The sequence below is a fragment of the Somniosus microcephalus genome, chromosome 6 (assembly GCF_052327205.1).
Source record: "Somniosus microcephalus isolate GS21.2 chromosome 6, FLI_Smic_1.0, whole genome shotgun sequence".
NCBI classification, from domain to species: domain Eukaryota; kingdom Metazoa; phylum Chordata; class Chondrichthyes; order Squaliformes; family Somniosidae; genus Somniosus; species Somniosus microcephalus.
This window is the reverse complement of record NC_140992.1, coordinates 27722209-27747611: the sequence shown is the minus strand read 5'-3', so window position 1 is coordinate 27747611 and position 25403 is coordinate 27722209. Positions and strand designations below refer to the sequence as shown.

The following is a 25403-nucleotide window of genomic DNA, read 5'->3' as shown; positions in this document are numbered from 1 at the left end:
GAAAAATCGTAGAGCAAGCTATTATCTTAATGGCAAGAAACTGGAAAGTCTGAAGTACAAAGGAATCTGGGGGTCCTGGTGCACGAAACTCAAAAGGTTAGTATGCAGGTGCAGCAAGTGATTAAGAAGTCCAATGGAATGTTGGCTTTCATTGCTAGGGGGATAGAATATAAAAATAGGGATGTATTGCTTCAGTTGTACAAGGTATTGGTGAGACCGCACCTGGAATACTGCATACAGTTTTGGTGTCCATACTTAAGAAAAGACATACTTGCTCTCGAGTCAGTACAAAGAAGGTTCACTCGGTTAATCCCGGGGATGAGGGGATGGACATATGAGGAGAGGTTGAGTAGATTGGGACTCTACTCATTGGAGTTCAGAAGAATGAGAGGCGATCTTATTGAAACATAAAAGATTGTGAAGGGGTTGGATCGGGTGGATGCGGGGAGGATGTTCCCGATGATGGGTGAAACTAGAACTAGGGGGCATAGTCTTAGAATAAGGGGCTGCTCTTTCAAAACTGAGATGAGGAGGAACTACTTCACTCAGAGGGTGGTAGGTCCATGGAATATGCTGCCCCAAAAAGCTGTAGAAGCTACATCATTACATAAATTTAAAATAGAAATAGACAGTTTCCTAGAAGTAAAGGGAATTAAGGGTTACGGGGAGCGGGCAGGAATTTGGACATGAGTCTAGGTTCGGATCGGACATGGCCCTGTGGGTAGCGGAGCGGGCCCAGGGGCCGTGTAGCCTGATCCTGCTCCTATTTCGTGTGTCTAATTCTGTTAGATTCAGGAGATGGTTCTGTGATAGTAGATTGGCGGTTAGAATCAGATCAGCCATGATCTTATTAAATGGCGGAGCAGGCTCGAGGGGCCGATTGGCTTACTCCTGCTCCTATTTCTTATGTTATGTTCTTAGTTTGTGTCTGAAGAGTTCCGGAGGTTCTTAAAGAACAATGGTGTTAAGCATTACACATCTGCCCCATATCATCCAGCCACCAATGGATTGGCTGAGAGGTTCGTTCAAACATTCAAGAAGGCTATCAAGGCAATGTGTAATGAAGACATACCCCTACAACACAAGGTGGATAACTTCTTGTTTGCCTGCCGGAATGCGACACATGCGGTTACCAACCAAACTTCAGCCATGATGTTCTTCAATCGAAGACTAAGATGCCGCTTAGATTTGGTTAAGCCAAACATCAGAAGAGATGTGGAGAACAGGCAGTTTCAGAATATGAATGAAAGGCCAACCAGGAGTTTCAAGATAGGTCAACCAGTTTTGGCCCGGGACTACTGCACAGAGGAATGGCAGCCAGGAACGATCTGCACACGGCAAGGACCTCTAATGTATACCGTGGACCTTGGAGAGAGCATTGTAAGACGCCATGCTGACCAGATTCTAGAGTCACTGGAAAACGTCAAATCTACACCACGATCCTCTACACCTGGTGATGAAACCAAAGTACCAATTGCATCTACCTCAGAATCGGTGATATTGGAAGCAGACGAACCAAGCAACGACGTTGATCCCGAATCAACTTTGCCAGAAGAACCTGATACCCCAAAGAGGCATTATCCGGACAGAATCAGGAAGCCTCCTCAAAGACTGAATTTATAATTGATTAACTTCAGCTAATGTATATAGCAACTGTAATTGTAAATATGTTACTTAATTATTAATCGAATGTTATGTACTGTTTAGCTAAAAGGGGAGGAATTGTAGTGTATGTACCTTGAAGAAGGAACTATATTCTGCAGCCCCTGTATACTGCAGTACCAGTAGTGACCACCCCGGTATATAAGCCTGTGTAGTAACTTTGTATAGTAGTTCCAGTTTTGTCTCCATTCAGTAAACACCTGTTATAACCAACTTCTGCAGTCCGTGTCTCAATTACACACGGACATTACAGGGACGATGCCAGCATTTTGGGGGGTGGGGAGGTGGTGGGGGGTGGCAGATTTACTTAGAGTTGTATTGACATTGCCAATTTTAAGACTGTAAAGTAAATGATGTGGTACTGCTGTTGGAAATGGCGCCCACTACTGAGCGCGGTGGTTTCAGCGGGCACTTCCAGTGGCTGTGCTGTCTCCAAGGGCAAAAAGTATTGAAAGTAAAAGGCATGCAGATCTTCCCCCTGGCAACTGGGAAATGTTATCATCGCAGGCAGCGACCTTAAAATACACACTTATGTTAAAGTGGAACTGCCTACTGCAGAATCTGGCTCACACCATAAATGAGACACATTCCACAGCACCGAAGCTAGGTGGCAGAAATGGTTTTTCCAAATATAAAAATGTACTATTGGTTCGAGTTAATGAGTCCATTCCAGAGACTGAGTGGCACAGTGATTTGCCCGACCACTTCTGTGACCAAGGTTCAAATCCAGTCTAGACTTACTGAATGAAAATGTCCTCTTTCTGAAGGGGAACCAGCAGGTTTCTGGTTCAAGAGGTCTTGGAACCCCCATGAAGAGCTGCTTTCTGTTCCCCCTTTTCAAGACGTAATGGGTGAACTGCTTTTCTAGATGGCTCAGGATGTGCATCTCCTGATAAATACCAGATAGGTCCATCTAAAATACTGCATTGTGGGGCATGTCAGTGTAAAGTCTGTGGGTTGTGCAGTTAATTACGACACAGACTTCAGGAGTAACATACAACAGGACTTTACTATTCGAAGGTCAGGGCGAATCTGCCCTATAAATCATGCCACAGCACTTATATACCGGTGTGGTCACCGTCGGTATTACCGTATACAGAAGCCAAACAAGTAGTGCCACACCTAAAATAGTTCTCTTAAAGGTGAACGGTTACATACAATAGTCTCTTAAAGGTAGACGGTTACATACACTACAATCCTCCCTTTTTAGCTTACAACATACTATTTCTCATTAACATACATATATTCAACTTCAGGTAAACAATTTACAGATATAGTCTCTGTGGGAAACAGTTCACAGGTTCAGTCTCTGTGGGAACAGTGTATAGATTCAGTCTCTAGTCTTGACTCGGTCCGAACAACATCGCTGTGGTGTAGCCGGTTCACATTGCTAGCGTGACTCCTCCACTAGTCTTCCCCTTGACGTAACAGCTTGAACTCCCATCCTGCTGAACCAGCAATGCTGACTTTTACAAACAGCTGTATTGCCTTGGTAATTTTCCTTACTTTCCAACTGATTTATCTCCCTTTGTAGGGCCCACGTGCATGATCTGGTAGGAGTGATAATGATTTTGATGGTTATCATCTTCTGCTTCTTTTTCTTTTCTGCTTCTTGGAGACTCTCGGGGCTCCCTTATCAGCTGCCAGCTGTAGCGCCACCATCTCTCTATGTTCCTTAGACTTTAAGTGCTTCATCCTGATTTCTGCACTTCGGGAGTTTTCATCACAAGCTGGGCAGACCAGATCCTCGTAATATTCAGTGTCACTCAACAGGTCATGGTAATATTCGGTGTCGTCCTGAGCTAGTCTAGCGAGAGGGCCTGCTACTTCTTCCGTACCCAACTGGACGTTAGCCGACTGTTGTTCCCTCCCTAGACATCTTTCCTATAGAGACTTCTTCATGCGTTCATATTCATCCCGCTCTTCCTGGGTTTCCTGCAAATCCTTCACTAATGACCTCGTTTGTGATTTCAACACTTCCCCTTCCCTCGGGGATTGATTGATCAGGCTATTCAATCCTTCTACTGAAGCAGCTGTTTCAACATTCTGCTGTTCACATTGACGTGATTCAGCGTACTTTTGGCATCCCTGTAAAATCTGTGTTGCAACCTCAGCTATTTCCATAACTTTTGAGAGCTCCGAACTCCTTCCCTTTGAAGACTGAAGCTCGTGTTCAGATTGTTCCCATTGTAGAGTCTTGTCCTTCAGCATATGAAGGAGTTGGCTGACCGTTAACTCTTCCACGGGAACACTGTGGGTCAGAGTCTTCTCCATTTCATCCACCTTTTCCTCCAATGCTTTCACCTTCTTTTCCTCTTGTACTTTGGCTTCCAGCGCTCGGAGAAGTTGCGCCTTGATGCTCTCTAGCTCATGTTCAGAGGCCATTCTTACAGTCTCTGTGTTTCTTACAGTTCCCTTTTCTTCCACTGAACGGATTCCCAGTTGAATCTGTTCTTCAAGTTGTTGAATCTCGGTCATTGCCGCCCCATATTTGTCTTGGGTTTCCTTTAATATTTTTATGAGTTCTTGTACATCTTGTCTTTCAGGTTCTGCCATGTCTTTCACCTCTAATTTCTCATCTATGGATGGAACTTCTACCGATGAGTCTGTCTTGGCCTTGAGCTCATCAAGAATTTCCTGCAGCCTTTGGACTTCTTGCTCATGTTCAACCTTCAGTTGCTCATATGCTTCCACTGAAACTAGCTTTTCGGAGGTTGCCGAGTTAACCCCTTCCAGAATTGTAGCCTGGGCCTGTTCATACTGTTCTTTCAACTTCTCACACTCTGCTTGTAAGGAGTCGTAGAGAAGAACTGGAATAAAATCCTGGCTTCCTGAAGATTCCTCTTCATTTGCTTCTTCCTGCAAATATTCTAACTCCTGAACAGCATAAGGGAGATGTGATCGGTAATTGGTCACGATGGCTCTATGGTCGCTCTCTGCTTGAGCTAGCTGCTTCTGTTGTCTTTCCAGATTCTCCCATTCGGTGTCATAGAACTTTTTCATTGTTTTCATTTCTTGTATGAGACGGTAACTCAATTGTTCTAATTGTTGTCGTAATTTGAAATAAGTTTGAGTCCGAGCTCGGTGTTCTTCAGTCATGGATATGTCCGTAACTTGAACAGGCTCAGAATTTTCTGTCGAACTAGGTTGTCGTTGTTCGGTGGAGTTCTGTTCTGAAACTTTGTTCTTCTCTGGAGCATAAGCCTTTATGCATGCCTTCGTTTTTCCAACCTTCGTCGGCAAGTCCATTTCAGCCTTGTCTTTCATATTTGGGTTGGTCTTATCGTCATCCGTTTCAGAATCTGAGCTGATTGTCTGCACCGAGTCCTCACTCGTTATGGCTTTTAGATAGTGCCATTCCATGTCTATTTTCTTGATCCACTCCCGTCCTAGAAGTGGTGGTCCTCCCTCATGTAGTACGTATAAGTTCATTCTTGGGTGTTCTTTACCCCTATCTCTCACTTTGACTCTTATCTTTCCCATGGGGTATACTTTATGCCCAGTGTATGTCTGCAATACGAACTTGGTATCTCTTAAGGGTATATGTGAGAATAGCCAGTGGTAATCCCTTCGATTTATGACTGATAGAGCTGATCCAGTGTCCAACTCCATTTTCACTTGGATTCCAGCTATTTTTAGCATGACCCAGATAGTTTGTAGGTCAGCTTCCTTACTCACATTGTGAATTCTCAGACTACCCAGCTCCTGGCCGTTTGGGTCTGAGTCTGAATTCTGTTCGTCTGAACTCTTCTCAGCCACCTTGTGTACCTTGTTGTACTTTTCCTGTGATGGCTTCCTTTGGTTGTTGGTCCTTTGGTTGTTGGTCTTCTTCCCTGACCGGCATACCTTAGCTATGTGACCCAGTTTGCCACATTTCCTACATTCCTGGTTCTTAAACCAGCATTGGTTCTGGTCGTGTGTTGTCTTCCCACAACGATAGCATTTTGTTGTTGTCGAGGTAATTTGATCCACACTTAGTGCTGCTGTCTTCAGCTGCATTTCCGCAGTTCCCTTCGCTGCGGCTTCGTGCGATGCTGCAATAAGGACAGCCCTGTCAAGTGTAAGGTCGTTCTCTTCGAGTAGTCGCTTTTGCGTTCCTTCCTTTGCCAACCCGCACACGAACTTGTCTCGCAATGCCTCTGTCAGATTCCCTCCAAACTGGCAGTATTTCGCTAGTCTACGCAGTTCGACCAAGTATTCTGCGTTGCTTTCGTCTTTCCGTTGCGTTCTCGCATAGAATTTGAATCGTTCCGCCAACATCAACGGTGTAGGGTTCAAGTGGTCCTTCAGGACAGCCACAATATCATCGAAAGTCTGATCCGCCGGTTTAGCTGGTGCTAGTAGATGCTTCAAGAGCCCGTATGTCTTTGCGCCCATCGAGTTCAGCAAGGTTATAGCTTTGTCATCTTCTTCTATTTTATTGGCCTCACAATAGATCTCAATGCGTTCCACGTACGTGGCCCAGTCTTCTACCTCGGAATTAAAATCGTTGATGTTACCACGCTTAGGCATCTTCCTCTCTTTGGGAACAACACAAGTATTTCTTTAAATTATTATTTCTTTTTTTTTCCTCTAAGATGGCGGTTTTCCCGCGAAAATGGCGGTTTCCCGCTCTTATCTTCTCTCCCCGCCCACTTCAATGGCGGTTTCCCGCTTCTGTCTTCTTCCCCGCCTAATGGCGGCTTCCCGCGTTTCTTCCCTGGCGGGAGGGGTACACTTTCCCCACGGGCGACGGCCGCTGGCTTTCAGGTTCACAGCCTGCGCGTCGGCTTCAAGGCTTTCCCTTTTTTTTTATTTTATGGCAGGGCGACCAGCTCTGGGTACCCCGTTGACGGCGAACAGGTTCAGCCGCTGGGCTGGCTCTCGCACAGTTCCCCTTGCTCGGCTCTGTCTCTCTCCCGCTCGCTCGGCTCTACCGGCGCTGGGTACACCCCGTTGACGGAGGACAGTTCAGCCGCTGGACTGGCTCTCGCACAGTTCCCCTCGCTCGGCTCTACCGGCGCTGGTTACACCCCGTTGACGGAGGACAGTTCAGCCGCTGGACTGGCTCTCGCGCAGTCTCTCTTGGTCGGCTCTGCCTCTCCCGCTCGCTCGGACCCCAATCGCGCCTCCCAGCCTTCTCGCAGTCCGGTGCTTCTCTCCCCGGCTGCGGCTGAGTTTCTCTCTTCCCGCGCCTATGCTCCCGGTCGCAGCGCTTCGTGGCTTCGGTCACCGCCCGGCTTTTCCCGCCGGTCGCGGTCTCTCACGACGCCGTCGGACCCGACTTTTGGTCCGGCTCCTTTTCCCCCTCGACCGTGGTCGAGTGCCCAGCCCTTATCCTCCGGCTATTCTTTTCACTTTCCCTTACTCACAGTCACCGTGGCAGAAGGGACAGTCAGTGCCTGTTGCTGATGGAAGTTTTTGTCGCTAAAGTCTTCCTCCTTTCTATTGCTGCAGCCTTGAGTTTTCTCCCAGCCGAATGACGAGGGCAGTTGCCTCTTTTCGACGCTCTTTCGTTGCTTGAAAATATTGTTGCCGCAGGGTACGATCGGACTCGTCGCCACTGTAAAGTCTGTGGGTTGTGCAGTTAATTACGACACAGACTTCAGGAGTAACATACAACAGAACTTTACTATTCGAAGGTCAGGGCGAATCTGCCCAATAAATCATGCCACAGCACTTATATACCGGTGTGGTCACCGTCGGTATTACCGTATACAGAAGCCAAACAAGTAGTGCCACACCTAAAATAGTTCTCTTAAAGGTGAACGGTTACATACAATAGTCTCTTAAAGGTAGACGGTTACATACACTACAGTCAGGTACACCAGTGGAAAGCTAAATTTTAGATACAAAACTGCATTACTGTATGCACTGATCTATCCCAGTAGAAAAAGCAAAATTATTGCAACAGATGGGGGAGTAATCTTGTACATTAGCTCTTCTTAAAACCAGATAGCACTCTGTCTAATCTGGCTGGATTAGACAGAATTTTACCTCTTGCAGGAATCAACAACAAAAAAAAGTTGAGGTTTTCGAATCCACAATGTTTGCACCACTTAGTGCGGAAGGTGTTGCCTCAATGTGTCTTTAACTTTCATCAGCAGAAACTTCTGAACTACAGCTGTTCAAGGAGGCCCACCACCAGCTTCTCAAGGGCAAGTAGAGATGGGCAATAAATGCCGGTTTTGCCAGCGACCAATGTTGCCTGTAAGCTGCGCTTTGTTCTGCACGCCCTGTTTCTTTTCATGCGTGGTCACAGAATCGCAGTCACAGAATCTCAGAATCATAGAATCTCAGAATCATAGAATGGTTACAGCACAGAAGGCGGCCATTTGGCCCGTCGAGCCCGTGCCGACTCTGCAAGTGCACTTCAGCTAGTCCCACTCCCCTTTCCCTGTAGCCCTGCAATTTTTTTTCCTTCAGGTACTTATCCAATTTCCTTCTGAAAGCCATGATTGAGTCTGCCTCCACCACCCTTTCAGGCAGTGCATTCCAGATCATAAACACTCGCTACGTAAAAAAGTTTGTCCTCATGTCACCTTTGGTTCTTCTGTCAATCACCTTAAATCTGTGTCCTCTGGTTCTCGACCTTTCCACCAATGGGAACAGTTTCTCTCTATCTACTCTGTCTCGACCCCTCATGATTTTGAACACGTCGATCAAATCTCCTCTTAACCTTCTTTGCTCTAAGGAGAACAACCCCAGCTTCTCCTGCCTATCCACGTAACTGAAGTCCCTCATCCTTGGAATCATTCTCGTAAATATTTTCTGCACCCTCTCTAAGGCCTTCACATCTTTCCTAAAGTGTAGTGCCCAGAACTGGACACAATACTCCAGTCCCTTTAAAGTTCTGAGCATGTGTGGTAATTACAAGGTAAAAGTCAGTGAGTGGCCTGTGCGGGATTGTTCAGACTGCTGCATGGCCATGCCCATGCACCTTAGCGGGAGCACTGCCAGCGACACCCACATGACGAGAATGAATTAAAGAGCGAGCAGTCGCTGGTATACAATTCTATTTTAATATCGAGACCCAACACAGTTAAGCTCTGGTGGGGCTCGCTGTAGTTTAGGGGCTGCCTGTGAGTGCAGGGTTCAGGTGAGATAGTTAGCTGTAACATTGTTCTTTCTCCTCGGTGGCTGTGCTCGGATACAGCACAGATGAACAGGGCGACTGTAAAGGCCCAAAGTTAACTGAATTTGTGGTAAGTGCATCCACTTCTAAGTGGATACAAGTGACCAACACAAAGCTGCTCATAATGCAATGCTAATCTGAAAGGCCATTAGTGGAAGATGGAAATATCACTGTGGTTTGGGATTTTTTTTAAGTAAACAATTTATCTTATTTCCAGTAACAATATAAATCTGACCTGTTGCTACGACAACCATGTGCAATATCTTGGCCTAAAATGGATCCAATTGAATCATTACATAAAATGAATTACAGTCTAGAATCTGCGATCTGAATCTGCAGGGGGGCTCTGTGAGGGCAGCACTCGGGCTCATCAGTAAAAACATAAATGTATAGATAAGACAAATCCACAGCAGAAATTTCCCCACCTAGCTCCACAGTGTTTCTACTAAAATAAATAGTGACTTCAAGACTGCAATCTCACCAATGCACCACAATCCTGCCTGCTATCCATGTCCTTGAACGTTTGTCCTCCTCAATGCTGCTGCTTCCTCTCACCATTGCTCTTGCAGCAACAGGAAGCACAATGGGCCAGGCCTATCCTGCATCGCTGGTGTCAGCCAAAGGAACAGGCCATGTTCACTTGACTGTGAATGCCGGACAGCCCAAGCGCGTGCGTATCAATCCCCGTTTCCGTGCAAGTGTGAGTCCCGTGGAGGGAAATGTAGGGAGTGGTGCGGGAGAGATTCTAGCGGACACAGAGGCCTGGATATCAACAGGGGCGGGTTACGTAGGCGGGGGGGTGGGGCGGAGTTTCGCACAGGAAACCCAGAAGTCCGAGTTTCCCCGCATGCTGTGGCATTTTAACACCACAACGTGAGACTTCTGGCCCCGACAGGTTCCCTGCCTGGAAGTCAGCTTGATTGACAGGCTTGACTTCCAGTCGGGTGGGGAGCACTCCGGAGCAGGCCGCAGGACCAGGTACGTCCGATCCCCGACCGATTCCGAAGGAGGGTCGCTTAATCTATTAATATCTCTCTGTCATTTTATGCTTTCATCTACACTGCTTACAATGTCGCCAATCTTTGTGTCATCGGCAAACTGGGATATAAATACGGTGAATAGTTGAGGCCCCAACATAGATCCTTGCGCGACACCACTAGTCACATCCTGACAATTAGATTACCTTGTGGCGGAGCCACTAAGGGACTCCGATCAAATGTATATAATTCCCTTTAACAATATGTTAACTACAGCCTGAGTCTGTATCTTTGTATATACTGTTTGCATGTACAGAGCGCGGTCCCTTTAAGAGCGCGGGCAAACGCGTCGACGTCACGCCGTTCATCACGTGATCCCCCATCGGCGGGAAAAACGTGATGATGTCATGACGCCAGCCACAGGACCTTCCAAGCAGTCCTCGTGGAGCTTCCGAACTGACTAGACCTGTATTCGTAGTTTTCTTGCATCTGTTTGTTAAACTCAATTCGTTTCACATTAAACATCGTTTGTTTGATCGCCTGAGTCGACCTCAAGTCTCTTGATAGGAACTAGACATTCCTACAACCTGCCCATTATCCCTACTCTCTGTCTCCTGACGCTCAGCCAATTTCCTAAATCATTACGTCATTATTCTTGTACTCTATGTATCCATTTATAAAACCCAAAATGTTATTTGCCATTTTCCATTGCTTGTTCTTCATCCCAAAATGTACTACCTCACACAGTTACAGAGAGGGGAAGTTAATGCACAGGAAGGTACTACAGTTTGATCCAATTAAGGTAAGCTACTTCTATATAGAAACCCCTTGATTAGTTTATGATCCCTAATCATTCACAGGTATCCATTTACTTATATTATTAAAACCGTTGTACTTTGGTCTTCTTTTGGCAAGCTGATTGGCTGATAGAGTCCATGTTTTTTCCTAGTGATCAGACTGATCCCTGGGAATCACATGACCCACATCTCCGTAATTCCTCCAGTGATATGATTGGTGTGGGGGAATCATGTGGCCCATGTCCCCAATATTCCTTAAGCGATCTAATTCAACCAGACGAACCACCCAAGGGTAGATGCCCTTGGTGGGCAGTGGTGGCTGTTTTCACTCTCGGCATCTTCCCAGCCCCACTGCTCTCTCTACATGGGGAGCCTGTTAGCTTGACCTTCGGCTGCAGGCATTTTCTTTGTGGGGTTTTGAGTGTCCTTGTGCACCAGTCACTGAAGGTAAGCATGCAGGTGCAGCAGGCGGTTAAGAAGGCAAATGGTATGAAAGGATTCGCAAATTTCATGTCTCCCCTGAAGATTTACTTTTGGTTTAGTAAAGAAACCCACCCTGGGTGGACTGAGTTTAAAATCCAGGGCTCAACAAGATGGCTGCGGTCAGCCTCATGGCCAAAGCCTGTAAGTTTCAGTTTTCTCTCTCTCTCTCTCTCTTCCAGTGCCCTGCCGTATCATCAACCCAGCGAGAGGATCGTCGGCGAAGAGCCCGTCCCGGGAAGTAGGACACCCGCAGTTACATTTGAATTACTGGGGTATCTCTGCTTTGGGGCGGTGAAAACCTAAAACATCGGCAGGCAACAGGGCATGGAGCAGGCGTTTCAACATCCTAGACTGGTGAGCATCAATTTTCGGGCCCATTACAAGACAATCTAGATAGGTGTAAAGGGTGGGAGTTAAGGGGAATTGCTAAAGTGTCATTTTAGTCATTTTCTCTCGATGTGTCCGTTTCTCCTCCCCCGTTAAGTGTAATTGTGTTGCATCCATGGTGATTTTCTCTGTATAGTAATTATTTCTCTATTTTAATAAACATTGGTTTTCTTTGCACCGAACCACTGGTCTCGTTTGTCTATATCGCTACTCGTAAATAAGTCCGGTGCTCAGAACCAAAAAGGGGAAGCGATTCGAACCGCACGGGGCTGGGGCAGCTCAGGCACACGACTGACTGACCAGACACAAATCCCAAACCAAAACCCCCTACAGTATGTTGGCCTTCGTAGCGAGAGGGTTCGAGTACAGGAACGAGGATGTCTTGCTGCAGTTGTACAGGGCCTTGGTGAGACCACACCTTGAGTATTGTGTGCAGTTTTGGTCGCCTTATCTGAGGAAGGATGTTCTTGCCATGGAGGGAGTGCAGCGAAGATTCACCAGACTGATACCTGGGATGGCAGGAATGACGTATGAGGAGAGATTGGGTCGATTGGGCTTGTACTCGCTGGAGTTTAGAATAATGAGAGGGGATCTCATTGAAACTTATAAAATTCTAACAGGACTAGACAGACTAGATGCAGGAAGGATGTTCCCGATGGCCGGGGAGTCCAGAACCAGGGGTCACAGTCTAAAGATAAGGGGTAAGCCATTTAGGACAGAGATGAGGAGGAATTTCTTCACCCAGAGAGTGGTGAACCTGTGGAATTCTCTATCACAGAAGGCAGTTGAGGCCAATTCATCATTAAATATATTCAAGAAGGAGTTAGATATATTTCTTAAGGCTAAAGGGATCAAGGGATATGGGGAGAAAGCAGGGACAGGGTACTGAGTTTGGATGATCAACCATGATCTCATTGAATGGCGGAGCAGGCTCGAGGGGCCGAATGGCCTACTCCTGCTCCTATCTTCTATGTTTCTATGTTTCACTCGTGCTCAGCTCCAGCATTCTGGTGCAAGGTGTCAAAGGGAAGCAGCTCAGCCAGTCTTTGCTCTCTGCTCCACTCCCGACCACCCAATGAGCTTCCTTCCTGTCAGGCCACTCACTCAGTTCTTCCCTCTCACCACCCAACTCCAGTCCTCGGTTTCCTTCTTTCCTCAGCCAGTCAGATCTGCCTCCAATGCTCTAGCTTCACTCCTCTGGCCCGAGCAATCTAGCTCCAGGGCACAGAGCAGTGAAAAGCTGGGGCTGAAACAGAAGATGACAGGCCCAAATTAATGGATACTCAGATTGGCAAGGGGAGGGGTGCTGTAGCAAAGACTGAGTGAATCTGCTGAGTACTTCTTTAAAAAGGCCGATCAACAGCTGAAATGGGTTGCCAGGAACAATAGTTGAGGCCAGGACACTGGATTCATTTAAGGAGCAGATAGATGCTGTCGCGGGATTGCAATAGAGTTGGCATTTTGAAAGCATGAAATCAAATCACCTGAAAGGTGCTCTTCATCTAAACCTATCTTGTCGTTGCCTCAAGTCATTTGTTCCAATAAATACCTCTCGTGCAAGAATCTCTCTCTGTTTTTAACTCCCGAAGATTCATTAAATATGAAGTACATGGTCACTGAAATGTATACAGGTTGGCATTTCCTACCTGCTTTGTCCTCATCTTTGCTTCATCAGAAAGGTTATTGTAGGTGTAATGAGCTTGGGTGATTCCACAGAAGAGAACAGCAACAATTCCTACAATATGAAAAAACAACACCATTCTTTAGTGAAGTATTTTGTCTTGTGACTCCAAAATACTTGACGTATAACGCAAACCATTAGAGAGGGTGGTTTGTCATCAGGACCTCTTATGGAGGAAGCATCTCTTATGTTCATTAATAACTAGACATTCTTATTATGAACACAGCTAGCTTCTAGCTAGTCATTTATTCAGTACACGTTCTCTAGGTACAGTATCTGTAGAGATGCAGCATGTGTGCTCCTGTGTGCAGGCTGCCATCTTGACTGTTGCCTTGTGGGTAGCCTAGTGCCTCATGGGTAATGTAGTCTTAATATCTATACAGCTGGGTAGTGTAGTCTTATATACATACAGCTTTATACAGCTCTACGGCTCCACCTAGTGTCCACTATAGAATGACATGTTATTGATCATTACAGCATCGTCGTCGGAAGCCCGTCCAAACAAGAGGCGTTACTTTGAGGCTCTTTTGAATGTGGGATTCCTTAGGAACCCTTTAAAGAAATTTATAGCCATGATTGAGCAGAACAGTACTGCCTACTGGACATTGGTTAACGCCTGTAGCTTTAACCAGGAGCTTACCTCTGACTGGACCCATATACAGTGGTCATCTGTTGTCTGCGTCTGAATCAATTGGCTGCAGCTCCAGACAGTTTTGTCAGCTGCCATACCGGTTGCCAGAGCTGTTACTGGGCCAATTTCCTTCACTCACTTATTATTCTGTCACAGACACACAAGGGTTTGTGGCAGCAGTTGCCTGGTACAAATCCTCAACTCACTTAGGTTCCACGAGCGTCCCTGGAACTGGCACACAACAGTGTGGGAATTGGGGCTCAACAATGGAAAGTTTGACTTTGATTTCTTACGGCGCACATTGTTTGCGCCCACAGGACGTGCCCAAGGTGATGATAAGGTGCATCTTGTGTACACTCTAAGTAGATTTTGTAAGTTAGTCCCACCGTCAGGACTTCAATTTATGATTAATTGTTTTTGCTGTTGGCTTTTAATGATATTTTACAAGTAATAGCAAGTACACAAAATGTTCCAGTACTGCTATTCCTCATTTTAAAGAGACTACAAATCCATTTAAAAAAAGACTAAAATACTTCTTAATATTAAGGACACACCTGATAAGATAGATACATAAGGAAGTAGCAGTAGGAAGGTTAACCCTTTGAGAGTCTTGAAGCAAATCCTCTGTTTTATTTGTACCGTGAAACCAGTTTATAACCATTTTTTGGGAACTGACTTTAGGTGGTCTCTTCGATATATTACCAGTTGTCACTCGGAAAAACTAGGAACATCGGAACAGGAGTAGGCTGTTCAGCCCCTTGAGCCTGTTCCACCATTCTATTAGATCATGGCTGATCTAGACCTCAATTCAATTTACCCACCGTTGTTCCGTATCACATGATACCCTTTTATCGAACAAAAATCGATCGATTTCAGTCTTGAAAATTTCAATTGACCAAGCGTCCACTGTCTTTTGGGGGATTTCCACTATCCTTTGTATGAAAACTAGCACAACACGGAGTGTTCAACTTCAGGCAAAGACAAGTGTCATAGTTAGTCACAGAAGATTACAATATTACTGTGTGTATTGCTCTCCAGAAATCTGCTGGAAAAACCCAACAGTGTTTCACCATTCGCAACATACTGTTAAATTTTCAGATTAAAGGGCATCATCACAACTTGAATCATCACCCCTGGTGACACCCTTACACCCATATAATCTCTCTGCAGCATGGATCTTCTTCGCACACTGGCAGAGTTACTGTAGCAAAGGAACCAATTAAAGAGTGAGAAAATATTGAGAATCTCCTTAGAAACACTACTGCATTAATAGATTGATTTCCCTCAGACAGATACAATACCCTTGCCACAGTGATACTGATTTCCCTCACACGCCGATCCATTAACGGCGTCCCTTTTCCAGTGCGAGACCGCAGAGCAGTGAACCTCAATGTGCTGAGCCGACTGTGGTATTTTCCAAAGTTGGCACCTTTAGCTATTCATGGCATCTTCCAGCCCAGATTATGCCCGCCTACAGGTGCATGCCATCAGCCATGGACAGGGAATAGCGCACAGCTGCAGGTGTTATGTTATGGGGCTGCTTCTTTGTTGCTGGGCAGAGAAGGAAACGTGGCTGAACAAAGACACCCAGAGTACCCTCATTTTCATATGGAGCTTTGGAGGTGCAGATGCAAGCAGTGCAACAAAGGAGAGGTACCCTCTTTGTGATCCCAGAGCATACGCCCCATCAAAGGAATATACAGCCTGTTTGGTGGGAGGTGGCTGCCAGAGTGGATGCAATTTCAAACATATAGAGGACAAGGAATTAGATAAAAGAAAGAAAGACTTGCATTTATATAGCACCTTTCATGACCACCGGACGTCTCAAAGCACTTTACAGCCAATGAAGTACTCCTGGATTGTAGTCACTGTTGTAATGTGGGAAACGCAGCAGCCAATTTGCACACAGCAAGCTCCCACAAACAGCAATGTGATGATGACCAGATAATCTGTTTTTAGTGATGTTGATTGAGGGATAAATATTGTCCAGGACACTGGGGGAAACTCCCCTGCTCTTCTTCGAAATAGTGCCATAGGATCTTTTACGTCCACCTGAGAGAGTAGACGGGGCCTCGGTTTAACATCTCATCCGTAAGACAGCACCTCCAACAGTGCAGTACTCCCTCAGCACTGCACTGGAGTGTCAGCCTAGCTTTGTGTGCTCAAGTCTCTGGAGTGGGACTTGAACCCACAACCTTCTGACTCAGAGGCGAGTGTGCTACCCACGGAGCCACAGCTGACACACAAGAAAGAAGTTTAATAGCCTCGGGAAGTATGCCAAGGTAAGACTAGCCAGTATTTCATTATAGCAAGCAGCTAAGCAGATTATGCATATGTGGAAGTACAGTTTCTCACTTAGACACAAAATGGCTTCCTGGGCATAGAATAAAAACTTAAATGGCCGACAGCATGATTCACTAATCAGTTTCAAGGGAATGAGACAATTTAGGAATGCTACATACGTACTCCTTATCTGTGATAAGCTTAACAAGGAGCCTCGTTTACCAAACAAATAGCCAAGGACATGATAAGGTAAACATCAGCCCACAGGCTCAGTTGGTGCAGTGGGAGAACAGAGGGATCCCATAATAAAGGATTAGTTAATCTTATCCCAAGGTATTTCTGTTCGTTATTCTAACGCAGCCTGGAATACGTTGTTTCAGTAATTTGCAAGGTCTGTGCCTTTGTAATCAGGTATGATTCAATACGATGTCATGTGGCATAGAAAGCCTGTTTTGTTTCTGTACTGTATAAATATGTTACAAAATCTGTATTACTTCAAAGAGGTCTGATGTAGCCCTTGACTACACAACCCTTCCCTTGCAAGCAAATAAAGCCTGTCTTTAACGATACTTTGTGTTTAAAGAGTCTTACTCGGGAGTCGAGACTTCGACAGTATTACTTGGAGGTTCCACCGAGATCGCTTGCTGCCTTTCGGTAAGTCATGGACAAGGACATCGTGAATCTCTAGTGACAGATCCTGAATGGCCACAGTGATGTTTTATCACATAAAAGGATTTCTCATTAGACATTGAATTGGTGTGGTCTGTTTCTTCCGACGGGAGTACTGCGATCAAGTTAAGACTCATGTTTCAGATTTGAGTTGAATCCTGTAACTTTTGCTTCTTTTATTGTTGACCACTGAAAGGAGGGGAATACTGACAACTCAGGTCTTTGAAAACAGAAAGTGTCGGGCAAAGAAGGCAAGAGGAAAGTCGACAGGGCTGAGTCCCAGACAGATAAGGTACCAAGTTAAAACTGCAGTATCAAAGGTGGGTCCCTTGAGCCGGGGTTAAAATCCTGTGGGGCAGAAGGTATCGTTTGAGGATTGTCACTGTGTTTTAAAGACCTGTATTACCAAGCTCAGGATTATTCTCCGTTGAGATACCTTCTACGAGGGTTCAAGCCCCTCGCATTAAAGCATAAGGATTTTATATGAACATAGAGGTTAAGAATTATCGCAACCATTGTTTTCCATTTTGTTTGTTGACTATTGACAACATTAAGACAGAAGACTCTCACATAAAGTATAAGTTAAACGTTAAGGATTCAGCTTGTAGTGGCGTACAACGCAAACTGAGAATTGACTATTTGTTTAGTTTAGAGTATAAGATAAATGTCTGAATATTTGGTCTGTTTGCCTGTTTGGGCAGCTGCATTACTTGTCATTTCTTTGACTGTTGTCATTACTTGTTATTTTTCATCACTTGTGGTCCTTTGGACAGTCAGTAATAGTCGTAAGGGGGTAAGAGGTGAAACTTGCGATCTAGAAGAAGAGAGCCTAGTTTTAAAAAAAAAAACAAACAAACTAAGATGGGAGCTGCACAGAGCAAGATCCCAGAAAAAGGAACTCCCGCTTCTTATGTCTTTACCTATGGTCAGATATCCATAAATGATTTACCTAAGTGGGCTAGATGGACCAAGAAAGGCAGACACCCTTTCCCCGTGGATGCTACATTCAATCTAGATAGAATCACGTGTCTAGAAAACTGCCTAGCAGGCAGAGACCCACGTAGAAGGGGTGCAAAGTCAGTAAATTGGTCTGCCTTCTCAGACTGGAAAAGGGAAGCAGAAAAACGTAAGGAACGCAGCATATTAGCTAGTAAAATCAAGAACAAAAATAAGAAAAGAGATCTAATGAATAAATTGATTAAACAAGAAGCGGTTACGCTAATGCCTTTAAGACAAAACCCGAAGCCCACCGCCCCTCCCTGTGAATATCCTCCCGTTCCCACGACTCATTCCAGTGATGACGAGGATGAGGGATGGTTCAGAAGACCAGCCCCGCCTCCTGACTACGAAGCGCAACAACCAGGTGCAGCGGGTGGTGAAGCACCCGACCCCGGTGCTGTAAGTCAGGAGAATAAACCCAACACTAGATCCCAGACTGGCCGTCGACCAAACCAAGGACGAACTGAACCACTTCATGCTTATCCACTCAGACGTTTCCCCAATGTCCACAATGCTGGCGGAGGTCCAGTCGCTGTCCACCGCTCATGGACAGCTGGTGAGCTTAGGACAATAATTCATGAATTATCCAATCCCACAGAGGACTTAGAAAAAGCGATTAATGAGCTCAAAAGTATCATTATTTGCCACCAGCCCACCATTGTGGATGTTGACCAGCTACTTAGAGCTTGGTTAAAAGATACCAAATACCGCCTTTTGACGGAAGGCGCAGGCGTGGATAGGTTTCAGCTTTTCGAAGACCATAGAACAAATCAAGGCTGGAATCCAGAAACCTTACCTAATGATGCATTCTGGACTGAATTATATAGAGTAATGCATGTCAAATTCCCTAAAAGGATTAATTGGACAAAGATAATTGAGACAACTCAGAAAAGGGATGAAGACGTTGAGGATTATATAGAAAGAATGGAAGCAGTTATGGGACAGCATTCGGGTATGACAAAAGAAAATTACCAAATCCCTTTAATTAACGCCCTTGTAAACGGCCTCAGAACAGAACTTAAGGAACCGTTGACTTTAGTTTGCCTTGACTGGAGACATAAAACCATTCCTGAATTGACACAAATCTTGAAAGGAATACAGGAAAGGAGTAAAGATCAAAAGAGTAAAGTTTCTTTGTTAATGGAGCAAGCAACTTCTCCAGCCCTGACCACCCAGACTACTATTTACTACCAGGGTCAGAACAGGGGACGAGGTAGAGGGTATAACAGAGGCAGATTCAGAGGCAGGGGTAGAGGTGGTGGTGGCAGGGGCCAGTGGAACGGAGGAGGAAATACAAGCTCATGTTTTAATTGTGGTCTGATCGGCCACTGGAAAGCCAATTGCCCTTACCCAAAACTGCACAATCAAGGTTGGGAAGGTACACCCGACAATATGAATACCCAAGCCCAGCTTCACAATCGTCCGCAGGCAAATTTTACAACAGGGAATCCTTGGGGAGGTCAAAATACGGAAGGACAATTCGGATCCCCAGGGCAAAATTATTCAGCATGACGCGGAGAAACAGCCCCGAACGTTACCCACATTCTTCCCGGAATTCCTCTAGCGTATTGCTTTGTTAATAGTGAGGTTGTGGCTTCTGTGTCAACGAGAAAGGGAACGCTCTTGCCCTGCATTTGTATGGATAGGTATGGCTCATCTATAGAATTTACTGATGCTAAGGGTAACTGCAGGAGGTGGGTAACGTCTGGGGCTGCGTCTCTGCGTCAGCCCAACTATGATCATACTCGAACACCCCCGTTTCTTGTATTAACAAATACCTCAGGAATCGGTAGACCACAAGGGGCTATAGGTTTTAAAAAGCAGGTATCAGTAAGTAAGATGCAGGACGAGCAGAAGGTCGGAGAGAGTTCCTGTAATCAAACAGTAGTGTGGCAACCACCAATCCCTGGCTTACTCGAGAAAGGATTTTTTCAGTTTGACTGGACTAAAGTGCATAATAAAACCAATGGGTCCCCCTGGACCGGGGATGTTATCTGAATATGGATGGGAGGAGAGGGAAATTTGACAGCCTATAACTGTACCTATTTCATATGCGGGAACAAGGCTTACTCATGGCTGCCACAACATTGGACAGGATCCTGCTATTTAGGTTATGTAGTACCTTACATCCATCACTTAGACGAGATAGGAGAACATCATGAATTTCGTAGAACTAAAAGAAAGATAGAAACTTATGAAAGAATTTTTGGAGTAGTGATAGCCCCATATGGAATAGGGATATTAATGAGGGAAACGTCTGCACTAGCAGAACTGATAGAAAAAGTAGCAAACGAAACTGAGGAAGGATTGTCTGAAATGAATGCTATAAGAGTAATGACATTACAGAATCGAATGGCACTAGATTATCTATTGGCTAGTGAAGGAGGAACCTGCGCTTTAATAGGGAGCGAATGCTGTACCTATATCCCGGACAGTTCAGAAAATATAACCAACATCGTTAAACACATAAAAGACGCAGTAAGTCAGTATGAAAACCCAAAGAACCAAGGCTGGGCTGACTGGTTATTGGGAGGATGGCTGGGATCAGTAGGACAAATATTATTGCATGGACTAGTAGTAGTGATAGCCCTGATTGTATGCATTGCTCTGTTTGTCACAACGATTAAGTGTTGTTGCAATAGGTTAGGCAAGGCAGTCTTGCCTGCAATGAATATGATGATACAGAGAGAAGTAAAGTCAGTAGAGGAAAAGAATGGTCCCCTGGATGAGGAACTGAGACGATTGAATAAAATACAATTATAGGGATTAGCAAACTCAGACAAAATATATACATATATACTCCGCATGCTCTCCTCTTTCTGTAAAACATATTTTCCACTCAAATGGGAACTGCAGGCTAGGAAAAAGAGAGAGGACTCCTTTTAACAACAAGCCAGTGACGTCGACCTTGTATATCACTTGGTCCGCACTTTGGGGGCTTACATAGAAGCACTCATGCTTAGGAGAACCCCACAGGTTAGGTATAAACTGTGTGGGCCATGAATTAGTCCTCCTCTATAAGCTGCTGTTCCCTATCTTTTTAGAAGGTGCATAGTGGCACCCGAACTGCAGGCTAATATAAGCTGCAGGGAAAATTATAACTGCAGGCTAATATAAGCTGCAGGGAAATTAGAACACTGCAGGCTAACATAAGCTGCAGAAATATACAAAGACATAAACCTGAAATCAAATCAAACACAATTAAAACCCCTACAAGAAAACACGCCCAAACACTAAGAATAAACGGAAGAAAGACGATCTTAGATAAGGTCAACCATCAATACAGGTATATCCCGAGGATGGTTCAAAACGGCAAAGAAGTCGGTATCCTTGGCTAAAATCTAAATTTGGTATGAGGACCGATAGGAAGAGGTTAATTTCAGTTATGTTGTCCTAGTAAGGACAAAAGGGAAGAATGTGGAAGTACAGTTTCTCACTTAGACACAAAATGGCTTCCTGGGCATAGAATAAAAACTTAAATGGCCGACAGCATGATTCACTAATCAGTTTCAAGGGGATGAGACAATTTAGGAATGCTACATACGTACTCCTTATCTGTGATAAGCTTAACAAGGAGCCTCGTTTACCAAACAAATAGCCAAGGACACGATAAGGTAAACATCGGCCCACAGGCTCAGTTGGTACAGTGGGAGCCCATAATAAAGGATTAGTTAATCTTATCCCAAGGTATTTCTGTTCGTTATTCTAACGCAGCCTGGAATACGTTGTTTCAGTAATTTGCAAGGTCTGTGCCTTTGTAATCAAGTATGATTCAATACTATGTCATGTGGCATAGAAAGCCTGTTTTGTTTCTGTACTGTATAAATATGTTACAAATTCTGTATTACTTCGAAGAGGTCTGATGTAGCCCTTGACTACACAACCCTTCCCTTGCAAGCAAATAGAGCCTGTCTTTAACGATACTTTGTGTTTAAAGAGTCTTACTCGGGAGTCGAGACTTCGACACATATCACAAGAGAGTTCCCTCTCATCCTGTTACACTGCGTACAAAGAGTTCACAAAATTGCTCCTTCCAAGCTTCCTATGCATGCCCACACTGCAACCGGACACACTTCAAACTGGAATTATTTCTGCATGATCATTTAGAAAGGTGAGGCCACAAATGAAGCTTCCAGCACAGCCTACCATGAGCATGTTCATTGACTCATGCACAAGCTGTGCATGCAGTGTGGGAATTGGCCGCCACTCCACCTGCTTTTCAAACTTGCAATCTCATAAAACTACTACTCCTTTTGCAAGGCAAAGATGGTGCATAACTGGAGTGAGCAAACCTAAACAGAAAGTGTGCCATCTCGTCCTGCACCCCTCATTTATTCCGAATAGGCCATGTTTGACCTTCAGGGCTGAGAAAATAGAGACGTATTGGGCCACTGTTGATCTCATTGAAACTTATAAAATTCTAACAGGACTAGACAGACTAGATGTAGGAAGGATGTTCCCGATGGTCGGGGAGTCCAGAACCAGGGGTCACAGTCTAAAGATAAGGAGTAAGCCATTTAGGACAGAGATGAGGAGGAATTTCTTCACCCAGAGAGTGGCGAACCTGTGGAATTCTCTACCACAGAAGACAGTTGAGGCCAATTCATTAAATATATTCAAGAAGGAGTTAGATATATTTCTTAAGGCTAAAGGGATCAAGGGATATGGGGAGAAGGCAGGGACAGGGTACTGAATTTGGATGATCTGCCATGATCTCATTGAATGGCGGAGCAGGCTCGAGGGGCCGAATGGCCTACTCCTGCTCCTATCTTCTATGTTTCTATGTTTAAAGCTGGAGGCCTTCCCAAAACTCAAGACTAGTACCATTCTTTTCTTGTTATTTTTCCTCTCTTTACTCACTCACACAAACACTGCAGCATTGGGAAGTTACGAGTTTGGAGGATGTAGGCAGTCCAGTTGACACTGGTATACTAAATTTTCAAAAAAACTTTTGACAGGATGCCACACAATTGGCTACTTGGGAAGATAAGAATCCTGTGGGGAGATCTTGGGTTGGGTAAATAATTAGTTGTATTCTTGTGAGCGGAAGGTTGTCATTAAGGGTAGTGGTTCTGCTTGGGGACTGATTCCTAATGAAGCCTTGCAGCGATCAATATTAGGACCACTGTTTTTCCACAATCTTTATTAATGACATGCACAAAGGTGTTGGGGGAATTCAGTGCAAGTTATTCACATATAGAAACAGTGATTGCACCTCAAAGAGGTTCACTACATGCAGACGTCCTGAGAAGTGTGATTGGGCACAATATAATGCAGTACTAAAGCAGCAGGACCTTGCCTAGGGACAGACTGGTCACCTGACCCTGTTCAGGTGGATGAAGGCTCTGCCCTTGCATGATGCTGTCAGCATCCACTACTGCTGACTACACTTATCTCAAATAAGGTTGGCTCCTTTTGCCAGCAGCAGCCTTGTCCACATTAAGCAAATTGGCTGTAAATCTACATTGTTCAAGTTATTCCCAAATGGCAAAGTTGCTGAAACTTTTACTTCTTTTACACCATGTGTAACGATCAATAACATGTCATTCTATAGTGGACATTAGGTGGCGCCGTAGAGCTGTATATAGCTGTATGTATAAGACTACACTACCCAGCTGTATATATATTAAGACTACATTACTCATGAGGCACTAGGCTACCCACAAGGCAACAGTCAAGATGGCAGCCTGCACACAGGAGCACACATGCTGCATCTCTACAGATACTGTACCTAGAGAACGTGTACTGAATAAATGACTAGCTAGAAGCTAGCTGTGTTCATAATAAGAATGTCTAGTTATTAATGAACATAACACTATGTATGTAGGATAGTTCCGCCAAAACTTTGACCAGGGATATATCCACCTCTCCCAAAATACCGAGGGTGCGCAATCCTTCACTTTATATACTGATCGTCCCGTACCAGCTGCCGCTGTACCAGAGTCAGCCCATACCCATATCATATAACACTTGTGTTTGCCACTTACTTACTGTAACTGGGCTTAGAAACGGAGCCAGATTCCCCGCATTCAGGATCCCTGCACACCCAGCAGTCTCGTATCTCATTGTGGCAATCAGCCTCGCTGAATGTGCCCTTACCCTCTCTGCGCCAACAGTTGGTTGCTTTGTAGTACAAAGTTTGTACTCCACTATATTGCATTTAAAACATTTAATTTCCCTTGTATTGACCATCTGATCAGTATTAATGTAGGCTCATGGGATTCAGGGTGACCATCTGGCTCACTGTATTGCCCAGTCATTATGGGGGAGTTTTTACAAAATCATAGTCTGCTCTCTCCATTGGAATCATGTGACAATACAGTGTGTGTCTTATCACTAAGTGAGGATACCAACCCTTCTCCCCAAACTTCTTTGTTCCACCTATGGTGGTTTGCTATCAGATCAAAAGCCCTTAAAAATCAATCTATGTCATCCCATCCCAGCAACAATCCTGAGGATTGGGAGCAGTTTAGGATTCAACAAAGGAGGACAAAGGGATTAATTAAGAAAGGGAAAATAGAATATGAGAGTAAGCTAGCAGTGAACATAAAAACTGACTGTAAAAGCTTTTATAGATATGTGAAGAGAAAAAGATTGGTGAAGTCAAGCGTAGGTCCCTTGCAGTCAGAATCAGGGGAATTTATAATGGGGAACAAAGACATGGAAAACCAACTAAATTCATACTTTGGTTCTGTCTTCACAAAGGAGGACACAAATAACCTCCCAGAGATGCCGGGGAACATAGGGTCTGATGAAAGGGAGGAACTGAAAGAAATCAGTACAGGTAGACTACCTTTTATCCGAACTTCCGAAAACCGAAACCCTCTAAAAACCGAAGGTTTTTTCGTTCAGCGTAAGTTGTGCGCACGACATGACCAGAGTGGCGCACGACTTACGCTGAGCAGAAGGTCAGCGTAAGTCGTGCGCACGACCCCGACCCCCGCCGACGATCCCCCGCGGACCCCCGCCGACCCCGACCCCCGCGCCGACCCAGACTCCCGCCGACCCCCCCGCCAACCCCGACTCCCGCCGACCCCCCCGGCGACCCCGACTCCCGCCGACCCCCACCCCCGACCCCCCCGCGGACCCCCGCCGACCCACCCCCGACAAATTTCCCAGTCTTATAAAATACCTTCCGAAATCCGAAATTTTCCGAAAACCGAAACACGGCTGGTCCCGAGGTTTTCGGATAAAGGATAGTCTACCTGTATTTGTAGGGAAATGGTGTTAGGGAAATTGATGGGACTGAAGGCCGATAAATCCCCAGGGCCTGATAATCTACATCCCAGGGTACTTAAGGAAGTGGCCCTAGAAATAGTAGATGCATTGCTGGTCATCTTCCAGAACTCGATAGACTCTGGAACGGTACCCATGGATTGGAGGGTAGCTAATGTTACCCCACTATTCAAAAAAGGTGGTAGAGAAAAAGTGGGGAATTATAGACCGGTAAGCCTGACATCGGTAGTGGGGAAAATGCTAGAGTCCATTATAAAAGATGTAATAGCAGAGCACTTGGAAAGCAGTGACAGGATCGGACAAAGTCAACATGGATTTACAAAAGGTAAATCATGCTTGACTAATCTACTGGAATTTTTTGAGGATGTAACTGGTAAAATAGATAAGGGAGAACCAGTGGATGTGGTGTATTTGGACTTTCAGAAGGCTTTCGATAAGGTCCCACATAAGAGATTAGCGTGCAAAATTAAGGCACATGGGTGTA

At 45.1% G+C, this 25403-nt stretch overlaps 1 protein-coding gene across 2 annotated transcripts in view; it reads right to left on the bottom strand.

The window, feature by feature from the left end:
• Window positions 1-25403, bottom strand: part of LOC147115548 (sodium/hydrogen exchanger 9-like) — a 567900-nt gene that overhangs the window by 314014 nt on the left and 228483 nt on the right. For both annotated transcript variants that reach the window (XM_085989869.1, XM_085989868.1), the window contains exon 9: window positions 13067-13155. In XM_085989869.1, the coding sequence (XP_085845995.1) occupies window positions 13067-13155 (89 nt within the window). The remainder of the gene's footprint in view (window positions 1-13066; window positions 13156-25403) is intronic.